Source organism: Balaenoptera ricei, chromosome 18 (genome assembly GCF_028023285.1).
Source record: "Balaenoptera ricei isolate mBalRic1 chromosome 18, mBalRic1.hap2, whole genome shotgun sequence".
In the NCBI taxonomy this organism is placed as follows: Eukaryota; Metazoa; Chordata; class Mammalia; order Artiodactyla; family Balaenopteridae; genus Balaenoptera; species Balaenoptera ricei.
The window spans coordinates 11,741,113-11,753,831 of NC_082656.1; the positions used below are offsets into that span (position 1 = coordinate 11,741,113).

At 33.4% G+C, this 12,719-nt stretch overlaps 1 protein-coding gene across 8 annotated transcripts in view; it reads left to right on the forward strand.

Moving 5' to 3' along the window:
• Positions 1 to 12,719, forward strand: part of NBEA (neurobeachin) — a 612,623-nt gene that overhangs the window by 360,300 nt on the left and 239,604 nt on the right. For all 8 annotated transcript variants that reach the window (XM_059902450.1, XM_059902451.1, XM_059902453.1 and 5 more), the window contains one exon: positions 12,059 to 12,183. In XM_059902450.1, coding sequence (XP_059758433.1) covers positions 12,059 to 12,183 — 125 coding nt within the window. The remainder of the gene's footprint in view (positions 1 to 12,058; positions 12,184 to 12,719) is intronic.

The following is a 12,719-nucleotide window of genomic DNA, read 5'->3' on the forward strand; positions in this document are numbered from 1 at the left end:
GCATATAAGCTGTCTTTATGTAAAAGAGGAAATATGAAATTGATTAAATACTGAGTAACAACTGTCCATCTGTAATAAAAGGATGTGTATACCTGCAGAACAAATCTTTTATTGGTATGTCCTAATTAGTATCAAATTTACATGAACTATTTAAATTTTGAAAGTTGAGTCAAAATAAAAGTAAAAGTTTATGCAAGAAACTTATCTAAATTGGGAAAATAGTTTAAAGCCTCTCAAAAAGTGAATAAGAAAAAATTTTAAATATTACATTTTAATAGAAAACTTAATTTAAATGTAATTCTAATAAATGAGGCATGAATATTGAGGTGAATATTTAAATATACTTAAATTATATAAGCACATGTGTTATGCTACCCTTTGGAAAAACACTTTATACCTGAACACTAAAAATGAATTCAAAATTAAATGTTATTTTTAAATACCAGTTTTAAAATAATGACAGAATTATTCCTCTATTGTGAGTACAGGTTTTTAAAATATTTATGTACATTAATGAGAATTAGGGGTAAATATATCATGAAAGGTTTGCTGTATTCATGCTCAAGTAGTGGGTGTTTTCCTTTCTTGTCTGTTAGTGTAACAAATATAAACCAGGGAAGGAAATTTACTTTGAAAAACGGTTTTATATTTTTGACTGATATTTATTGGGAAAAAAAAGTAGAGGGGGTGTAGGATTTGGTTGTTTTCTGAATGGACAAAATAGAGTGTCAACAGAGTTAAGAGCTTTTGTAAATAGAAAGTTAATTGTGAAACAAGTAAGCATACTTTTTCAATTAATTTAAAATAAATGTGTTAGATAACTTGTTTTGGACAGAAACATTTTTCTTTGGCATGCCTCACAAATAACAGAAAGAATCAAATACAAATGGACCAGCTTGCATTTGATCACTGAAATGATCGTGTAGCCTAAAGCAAACTTCACAAAGGCTCATGAAATTGTCTCCATGTTCCTAATTTGCTGTTGTATTTTACTATTTGGGTTAAATATGATACTGGCAAATCATTCCTTCTACAAAGGCATGATAAGCTACTAAGAAAGTGATACTTTTAGTTCCATTGTCAGTAGTTTGATAACTACTTCCACCCCACTTAGTGTGTATTAGTGTAAAAGCTGAAAAGGCCATATATGGTTTTGTTAAAATTCATTAGCATGTTTAGTAATTAGTAGCCTTGCTCTGCCTTTCAAGACTTGTCTCTGTCATAGTTTTGTTTTAAAAGTTAAATCTAATTTTATTATATGAAAACACCATGAGAGAGCAATTAAATTAACAAATATTATTGCATACCTGTTTGCAAACTGTTCTAAGTACTGTGGAGTTGCAAAGCTGCGTAAGACAAATACCCTGATCACTAGTTTATAATCTAGTAAGAGAGTCAAAGTGTAAATGCATGATTAAATGAACAGTTGAGATCTAACAGAATATAAACAAATGTTTAATTGCCAAATTTATAAGCAAGGATGTTTTAGAGGGAAGACTGGCATGTGATACAGAACAAACATAGAAACATCGCAGAGTAATACACAATTAATTGCTAATTGGATAAGCATAAACATTTTAATGAGAGGAATAGCACATAACTAGGAATGAACAGCTCAAGTTTGGGGGACAATCTGAGAGGATTAGAGGTTCTAAATAATGCAATAAGGGTGATGATACTGGAACGAGGGGCACTCCACGGACCCTGCAGAGCAGGCTAAAAGATTTACTTCTGCGTATCTGTCACTGCAGTTAAATGTTGCATTAAAAAATGTTAGACCTTTCAAAAATATATCTGAATTTCTGGAAAACTTCTTGTTTTAGTTTGATAGAAATACAAAACTGTATACACTTAAATTTGTATAACAGCTGATATAACTACCATTTATTGGTGGACTTGTAGCAAGCACTGAACGAAGAGCATTAATGAGAACTACTACTCCTGTGTGGATAAAAAAACTAATACTCATAGACAGGTTGTCATTTACATAGTGAGTGTCAGGGCTGGGATTTGAACCTTTTTCTAACTATGCTGCTTCCTGCTGCTGCTGCTGACTTCTGTGTACCATGCATTGGGCTGAACACTCTAAATACATTCCTTACAACAATTCTATAAAGTAGGTTTTATTTATCCCCATTTTGTAAATGAAGTAACTGAGGTTTAGAGAAGGCAACAGTGAAAATCATAAACTTAATTTTAAATAATACCAAGCAGGCATGTATCAATAAATGTTATATAACTAATAAGATACATTTTATATGGAATATTTTATGCTATTTAAAAAACGTTTACTTTGCAGTAATAGATATAATTTTAAAGATAATTGAAAATTGTACTCTGTAGCATAAGGGTATTCCTCAAAGTTAAGCAAATCCTTTCCTGTGATTTCTTATAGTGATCAATTTCTGAAGTCTTATGGGGAAGAATTTTTAATTATAATTTCTAAAAATAATTAAGCCTATTCACCACAGCAGTAATTATTAGGATGAAAGAATATCTACTTCCGTCAAGTGGGATAGAATTGCTGTATAGAATTAAGTGTTTCGCAAGGAATTTTACAATTTTCCTAATTAAGATAAAAGTAATTATTGCTGCCCTAAGACTGCTTAAATTGAGACTAGCTCTACTGGAAAGGAAAAAGTTTTAAAAAGAGTGTAGCTATTCACTAAAAAGCTTTGTATGTTGCTGCCCAAAAGTAAATAAATAAATAAAGCCTGAGCCAGAAGAGTAGTTGGTTAAAGATGCAAAGACAAAGAGTGAAAATGCAATTCAACATTTGCTAATCTGGTGGGTCATAGAGAGCTCATTGAATAAAGTTCTTTTTTTTTTTTCTTCTTGGAAACTATTTCTCTTCTCTACTTTCCAGCCCTGCCTCCTTATTAAATTGTTCATGATGTTGGAGCCACTACTTTTTTTCAAATGTTAATAAAGTAAAAGAGTTTAAGAAGTGAAAGTTATAAAAATGAAGATGTCTGGTAAACTGTTTTATCATTAAAACCTTTCCATTTTTTGGAACCAAACCTTTTCTTATCCCACCAGGCAACCTCATTAGTAAATGTAACTGTTACAAGAAAGGAGTTAGTGGAATTCTTGTTGGGAGGCTCTTCCTCTTCAGCTCTAGATTAAGGAAAGTTCAAGAACCAACTCTACTGCTCTGTCTGGATACTCAACTCCTAAATTTGTTCCTCCTCCTTTAGCGGAGATTCAGAATTTACAAACATGGTAAATAAGTATTTTGTAAGAATTGAGCCCAGTTTCCTGCACAACACACAATAGCTGCTCTGGTGTCTTGCAGTAGCGTATAGAACCTGACCAGATGCTTAGGGGATTATTTTTCTCATCTATCATTTTCACATGGAAAACTATCCCTTAAATACTATAAAACCACTGTATTCCTTACAATACCAGAAAACCAGGCTCATAGGGAGTGGTGGTGCACCCAAAAAGCAAAAGGAGTCACCTAAATATTTTTGGTACCCAGAAAACTGCTTTCTGTAAGAAAAGAGAAGAAAAGAAAAAGAAAATTAAAGAATCAAACAAAACATCCAGTACTCTATTAGGAGAGTTTTCATTCTGCAACAATAAATAAAAAAGAAATATAAGCCCTCAGATATGATTATTTTAAGGACGCAATGATTTTTTTCTTGAATGATTTGCTCTGCCCTTTATCAAATAGGCATTTGTCTGCCTTCAAACTTAAAGTATAAATATATCTCTCTTTAAAATTACTGGACAACATCAACATGGCTTTTCAAAGGTCACCTTAAGTAAACTAAGAATCTTCCTGTGTAGTATATTTTATTCTGCAAGGCTTTACTCTTCATGCACTGTGACTAAGGTTATACTATTATACTTTAACCAAATGATATTACCTTTTCCTTTTTTTGATAAAAAAGGAAATTAGGAGCAAATGTGATGCAAAGAAGTGCAATGGATTGCTGCTGCAGTAAACAATACAAGGGGAAAGGAAGGGAGAAGGTAGCATAAGCTACACATGGGACCATCCAGAGAGAACAGAAACATTAGCAGAAAGTTAGATCACAACTTGGGTCAAAATAAGAAACCTGTAATGGAAACAAAATTTTAGACAAAAAGTTTACTTTCCTACCCACTTTCTTTTTCATGCCTTTAAGATGTTTGATTTGGCTGCTAACAAAACTTTTCTCACTATTAAGTATGGCTTGTGCAATCTAACACACACTTTAATAATATTCACTATTTTTTCATCTAAAGCGTCATTATAGTTCATTGGAAACCTAGTTTAATTCACATACGTTCATCAATCACTATCTCCCTCTCTGTGAATCCAAAATGTTTCATAAAGTTTCTCAAGAATCATCATTCACAGTAACTACTCCCCACTGATATGCATGGGAACAAATGATATAGACAGACAGCTGTAACGCGTCCCCAGTGGTGTGTTTGGAATCCTATCTTTCCTTCCAGGTTCAGTAATACAGGGAGAGAGAACAAACTAGCCTGACTTGGAAAGACTGGACTGAAGACTAGGATTTGGCTTTGTGAACTATGACTTTACAGTGTCAGGATGTGAGAGTACACTTTTCAAAGACAGGAAGAATGCATTTCTCAGGAGCTTCACAATCAATTTGTAATTAAATTATCAGATATAATACACGACCTTAGGTCAGAGAGGATGTAAGTGTGTCAGAGAAAGGAGACTGGAAGAAGTGCTTAGTAATACATAAGAGAGTCAGAACAGTATTAATGGCTTAAGACATATGTCAAATGTATATGTGTAGATATATCGTTTAGATGAGAGTGCGTGTACACACACACACACACACACACACACACACACACTTACAGCATTGAGGTAATATATGTTACTAGGAATTGACTAAATAGCCCACAAGACATGTTAATAAAAGGCTGATGATTTTTCTTATGAAGAACTAAGAGTGCCAATAAATACAGTTTGTTTTGCCAACATACTTTGTAATCATGTTTCATTAGCATACTCACACTTGTTTACTTGTACATTCACTTATGCAGTAAGTTGGTTCCCCGTTTTTATTAAAGAGAGTATCTCATCTGTTTCCTTCTTAACACTTACAAAAAATTAACTATAAGTTTATTTATTTAAATTATGAAATAGACTGAAAGCTGCACAAAAGCACGAATCAAGTCAGTTTATTCATCTATGGATGTCTAGTACTTAGCCTATCCCTGGCTCTTAGGTGTTCAATAAATATTTGTTGACTAAAGGAATGAACATATGCAATATACACAGAGCATTCTACCTACTTCACAAGTATCATTTTTCATTCAGAATAATTAGTTCTGGTTATAAAGAAGCGGGAAACAGCTGTGCTGGTGCTTTAAGTGTAATATCCTCAAGATATTTTGTTTCCTTGGTTGCTCTCTTTACAGTTAGATGCAGTGTGGCGTGAGCTAGAAAGTCAGCCAGCCTGAGGACAGATACTTCTTCTGCCACCTACTGGTTGCTTAATCTTGGGAACATCACTTAGCCTTCCTGTGTCTCCATTTCTTAATTTGTAAAATGAGTTCACTTACCTTAAAGGGAATTTATGAAGAGTAAACGACTTAATACATGTGCAATGCTTAGAAAAGTACCTGGAATACAATAATCTCTCAGTAAATATTGGTCCTTCTGTAAGTATTATTATTCTAGGAACTTACTCAATTCTGGGGTTAGATTTACTACAGTGACATGGGACCTTCAAATCTCAGAAGTTCAACACAAGAAAAGTTTATTTCTCACTCATACTACATGTTCCGCGTGGAACCACAGGGAAGCTCTGCTCCTCGAAGTCACTCAGAGATGCAAAATGATGGAGACTCCACATCAGTGCTTATTTTCTTCATTCCTACAGTGGAGGGAAGGGAACATGGCAAATCTTCATTGGCTCTTAAAACTTTTGTCTGGAAGTGACTCACCTTTCACATTTTATTAGCTGAGGAAAGTCACATGGGCATGCCTTATTTCAAAACAGATGGAGGAGTGTAATCTACAGTGTCCAGAGGAGGAGAGGATAACAATTTTTAACTATTAGTCTCTCATTTAGCATTTGTGTTTTTGGTCGTTCTTGGTAGGATTAGAAGTCATGCACAGAAGTCTTGACCTCAGTGATCACCACCAGTTCTTTAGCCAAGCAGGGATTCGAGTTCTTACTGAATTTTGTGTGTATGTTTAGCAAGATATTCCTTTATTCCTTTCACTCTTTTCTCTATTCCACTGGATAGTTTTTGTTATCAAATATCAAGTAACCAATTAACAGTTCAGTTATGCTTTACCAGGTAAATTCAGTTTTCCCTCCAGCTTATGAAGGTGATTGATTCCTGGGAGGGGAGGAGGGATCCCTTTTAAGAAAATTAAGTGCATTCTCATAAGTCTAAAATATAACTATCAAAAATTTCATGGAGGAAAATTATGATTTCCTGAACCCTATTTATGCTAAAATAACACCAAATTCTAATTAATGAACACCATTACATCAATAGTAACATTAATTATCATAATACAACCTAACTGGGAATCTTCCCTTCATTAGTTACTGGCTCTTCACCTCCTCTTTTCTAGCAATTATGTACTATACTTGTAAAATCACACTCCTGAACAAAACATATATATGATACTCAGTGTTTCTGTAATTCAGTCATGAAAGGCAAAAACATAGCTGTAAGGACCAAAATAAATAAATAGTGGGAAATAATACATATGATATCACATTCATCCTCCCAGGTGACATCATTAGAGGTATCACATATGAGATTATCACTGCTAAAAACTTGCAAATCCAAGCAGAATTTCAGTGCAGCATGACTACCTGCACCACCATGGGGATGATGGCACAGTGGCTTCTGTATGTGTCCACCTGGATGCTCTCCAAGTGCAGGAAATCTAAGTTAGCCCTCCTTCAAGAAGAGAAGTGCTTGTCAACCTAACTTAAGGTATTAAAAGAACCTCTTAGAGTACTCAAAATATACTGACCGAAATAGGCATATCACAGAGTAAAAATTTTTGATTGTGCTTACAAATTATTAATAACAATCACATCTAGAGTTAAAACTTATTAGAGTAGTCTCTATTTTTATCTTTTCTCCTGGAATGCCTCACATATTACAAAAGAATATGGCAAAGTGTATCTTATTATGTTGAAATATTAAATAGGTGGAGTGGTAGAGGAGCGATTTAGTTAAAGGGTCAATAATATATATTAAATTTCAGTGGGAAAGCAGAGTGAAGAACGTGTGAGTGAGAATAAAAGGAAAGGAATATATCTTATTATACATATTATGCTGTTATATCTTCAGCCCCAAGAGCATTGCCTAACACAGGATAAGTACTCAGTAAATATCTTTTTGAATGGAAACATTGAAGGAAGGAGAGAAGGAAATAAGTGAGTATCCATTTTAATGAATGATACTGTTTAATGTTATTGAGAGTTGAAAGCACAACTCTCAGTACCTATCATTATTTTATCTATACTCAGTTCCACTATCTTTAAACTATAAATAGAAAAACAAGCATGGTTTGAAAGAAACAAAGTTTTTTTTTTTAAGAGTTTATGTCTGTTCAAATATTGAAAACCCCAAATATTATCAAAGACTGAACTCTCAGTAATATTAGGTTAATTTCCACAAAGAAAATGGGGGAAATACTAGAAGAACAAATCAGAGAACAAATATCTAAATTTTCCCAATCCTTGCTTCCCTCAAAACAAAAACAAAAAAAAAAAAAAAAAAAGAGAGAGGATAATGGATTTTAGATTTTAGAAACTACAGATGAAAATTTTTCATTGTTGTGGTCTATTCAGATCCTCTGCCCACTTTTTCATCAGGTTGTTTGGTGTTTTTGTTGTTGTTTTTGAGTTTTATGAGTTCTTTATACATTTTGGATATTATATTGTTTATCAGATATATTGTTTGCTAATATTTTTTTCTCATTTGGTAGGTTGTCTTTTCATTTTACTGATTTTTTTCTCTGCAGAAGCTTTTTAGTTTTATATAATCCCACTTGTTTATTTTATTTTTGTTGCCTTTGCTTTTGGTGTCAAATCTAAAAAAATCATTGCCAAGACAAATGTCAAGGAGCTTACTGCCTGTGTTTCCTTCTAAGAGTTTTGTGGTTTCAGGTCATATGTTTTAAAGTCTTTGACCCATTTTTAGTTGAGTTTCATGTACGGTGTAAGACTGATCTAGTTTTATTCTTTTGCATGTGACTGTTCAGTTTCCCCAACACCATTTTTTGAAGAGGCTCTCCTTTCCCCATTGTATATTCTTGGCTCCTTTGCCGTAAATATCATAAATATGTGGGTTTATTTCTGGGCTCTCTATTCTGTTTCATTAAGTTGTGTGTCTGTTTTTATGTCAATATCATACTGTCTCGATAACTATAGCCATGTAATATAGTTTGAAATCAGGGAGCGTGATGCCACAGCTTTGCTATTCTCTCCCAAAATTGCTTTGTCTCTTTGGGCCTTTTGTGGTTCCATACAAAGTTTAGGATTCTTCGTTCTATATCTGTGAAAAATGCCATTGGAATTTTGATGGAGATTGTATTGAATCTGTAGATTGCTTTGGGTAGCATGTACATTTTAACAATATCAATTCTTTCAATCCATGAGCAAGGACTATATTTCCACTTTTTTATGTCTTCTTCAATTTCTTTCTTCAGTGTCTTAGTTTTCATTGTACAGGGCTTTCGCCTCTTTACTCCTAGGTATTCTTTTTGATACAGTTGTAAATGTATCAAATTTCTCTGTTAGTTAATTAGCTATAGTGATTTTTTGCACATGTCTTTGTATAGCTTTTTCAGTGGTTGCTCTAATTATTACATCATATCTACGTAGCTCATCACAGTCTACTGGTGGTGTCATTTTACCAGCCCAAGTGAAGTATAGAAACTTTACCTCCTTTACATTCCTTTACCCTCCCTCATCTATATTTGTCTTGACTATTACCTCTACCCACAATTAGAACCACATCAGACAGTGTTATAATTTTTGCTTCAACAGCAAAACATAATTAACAGAACTCAAGAGGAAAAGGAAATCCTATTATATTTACTTATACTTTGCTTATGTCCTTTCTTCCTTCCTGATGTTCCAACGTTCCCTCTTTTATTGCTTCCCTTATGTTTACATGATTGCTATTAGCCATTTTTTTAGACTAGCTCTGAGGCTGACAAATCTTTTTCATCATCTGAAAATATTTTCATTTCTCCTTTATTCCTAAAGGATATTTTCACTCGTTATAGGATTCTGGGTTGACAGTTCTTTTAGCACATAACAAAACTTTTACACTTCCTCTGGCCACCATAGCTTTGAATGTGAAATATGCTGTCATGGTTCCTGGTATGACAAGTAATTTTGAGATCGAAACCTGGATTTTTTTTTTTTTTTTAATTTTCTGAGATATTTTTATCTCATTTAAATCTTCTATTTTAGTTGACTTTTCTCTGACATTACTCCACCAGGACAAGTGGGGCGCACTGCCTCTTCACTGCCTGGTGGAGATAGAAATCTAGGTTCCCTACTTCCCTTCCGCTGACATCCAGGGAGTGGGTGTCTCCTCATGATGGCTTGGCAGGGGTGGGAGTTCCAGCTCCGCACGTGGTATCCACTGATGGGGGTGGCCTTATTGCTGTTGGTTAGTAGTAAAAGTCCTGACTCTCTACTGTGTCTCCTCCCGACCCACCCCAGTGGGAAGAGAGAAGGATGCCTCATTACTGACCACAGGGTGTGGGAATCCAGGCTCTCCATATGGTCTCCAGTGACTCCTTGAGGGTGGGATACCTTGTCATCAGCCAGCAGAGATGAAAGTCCTGGCTTCCTATATGACCTTCTCTGATACCACCCCAGTTTGGATGTTAGGGCGCCTCATTACAGCATCATGAGGCTTCAGATCTAGGCTCCCCACTCATCCTTTGCTCGTGTGTGGGGGGGGAATGAGAGGCATAGTTTTTCTGTGGTGTTTGGCTGGAGCAAATAATTGTCTAAAAGTTTCCTGTCTTCCTAGGATGCCCTTTTCCTGGTCTTTTGGCTAGAGAAACATGCTTTTCTTGGGGCTTTTTTTTTTTTTTTGTCTGTACCTGTTGGCCTATCTGGGTTGCTAGCTTCTTTGCCTCCAAATCTAGGGTATATGAGACAAAAAGATAACCCAGGGACTCACCACTTTGTTGTTCCTTGGGCCCTGTGGCCCTTAGCCCGTCTGCCTTCTGCCCCCCACATTTCAGAGTTTTGTTATGTTTGTTTTATATGTAGCGTATAAGTTTTTTTTTTAGTTGTTCTTAATGGGAGGAATAGAAGAAAGTATGTCTGTGGTCAGAAATTTGAGAAAACATTAGATCTCAGGTCTCTCCTAGTGAATTCAGTTACTTAATTTTAACATACTTTTAAGGAAAATCATTATAGCAAGATTTTAGCATTTTCCTCTTTAAACTACTAGGATTAATCTGTATTTGTAGGGATAGAAATTATCCTATTTTAAATTAATGACAGGTGCGCTACTCATAATAATTAATCACCAGGTAATCATTATTTTGACAGAAAAATAAAATTATAATTATAATGTTAAGAAAAACAAGTATATTAAATTATACTTTAAATGATTATAATTTTAATGTTCTTTTTGTATATCCCTTATATTGATATGTTCTTTTACAATTAAGTTATAGAAAACAAAATTAAATAGCCATAAAATCTAAAATTTTTTCAAAAGTAAATTATTCTCAATGACTATACTTCTCTGTAGATTTTCAAAGTAAAAAAAATTGTTTTAATTAATTCATTGAATATTTATTAGAATCATAGTATGTGCCAGACGTTGTGCTAGAGAGATAATGATGAGCAAAATATATAGTTTCCATCTTAATCAAACACAGTGTTCTTCTACAGTAAAATATCAAAATAAAAACTGAAATCAAATCTTCTATGAAAGCATTTTATATGTTTTTATGAATAGTGCTGCTCAAGAAAATTAGAATATTATCTTTTGAGTATATTATTGCAGATTATTCCAGATACCATACAGAGAAAAACAGACTTCTCAAGCAGTAGCATTTATCACTAATGTTTATTAAAATTAAATTGAAAACAAAAATGATACCATGAAATGTTCCATTGGTATACAAGGAACATATTTCAGTAGTTTCTGAAATATCTCGTAGATTTTTAATATTGTTTAAAGTGTAACATAGTTTAGACAGTGTTACCAATGATGGCCATGGCTGTTAATGGTTTATATTAACTGAAAGCTGTAAAATCATCCAAGGACTCTGTTAGCGTTAGAATAATAATTTACCAAGACAATTACCACATACTGGCATTTTTTTACAGCTCTAATTCAGTATTATTAATAATGGATAAAATTGCACTTTTCTCATGTTGCTGTGGGCAGTAGGGAATTATTTCAATGAATATTTCAGCACATTATTTTAATCATTCTTCCACCAAATCCAAGTGGGCAATATTTTATAGTTCTTAATTCAGTGTACTAAGAAACCATGGTCATTAAATTGCGAACTATTTGTAGTGAGGTCTATCCTGTGATTTACAAGCCTTGTTAAAAACAGTGTAAAAGAATGCAAACTGTGCCATTAATACTTGTAATTTGATGCTGCATTTGTTACTAAACTCCCAGTGATTAATGTTTTCAGTAGAAGGAAGAACATTGTAAAGAAAGCAGAGCTGAATGTTATAATGTCTAAAATATGAGAATGTTACTATTTTAAGTTTTGTTCATTTGTAGAGGAAACATATGTATATAAACACAGTTGTAAAACATAAATATCTCAAAAGTTATCTTAATTTTCCAATGAGACCAAAGAAATAAAGATTTCATTGTATTAGTTATTAATTTAAAAGAGTTAAATTTACCATAGTTTATAATATGTAATGCCATTCATGTTCTTGATGAATAGAGAAAATATTTCATCCTTATAAAAAGAAAATGTGCAAAGCTTTTAAAATTTATTGTGTAAGCAGTCTGTGAATTTATATAACTTGAAAAAATGTATTTCCAGTTATACATCATTATTAATAGTTATTATTGTTTTTTATCTTCCCATTCTTAGCCAATTGCACGATTTCTGGCGTTTGGATTACTGGGAAGATGATCTTCGTCGAAGGAGACGGTTTGTCCGTAACGCGTTTGGCTCCACTCATGCTGAAGCATTGCTCAAAGCTGCAATTGAGTATGGTGAGTACCAGCGCCTCTTACACAAAAATACTCCTGGATGTGAGGTGACTCTTTGTGGTTGATAATTCTTTTTTTTCGCTAACATTTAAAATTCTCCATGTTATAAGCCAAAAATGTTATGTTCTACTTTATCCTTCAGCATCGTTTAAGTTATACTTAATCAACCCAATATTTCTCCCACTTGATGTATGTTAGACTCTTCAGCTTCTTTGTAATAGATTAGAAGACTCTACATAGTTGGTTATTACCCAGCATCCTTCTCATAGAGCCTAAAACAAGAGTAAAATCATTGTCCTTTTCAGCGTCTTTCAAACTTTGATCTTTCAAACTTATTCACCCAAAGTGGAAAAAAAAATGTACTACTGTAAGTGTGTATTCAGATTTATATATTTTTATGTATAATTTGTATGTGTATGTGTGTATATATACATATGTATACTGTGTGAATATAAATATATACATGAAATATATAGACAAATATGTGTACTGTTATGTATATACATATACACATGCACATACTTGTGTATTTAACTGAA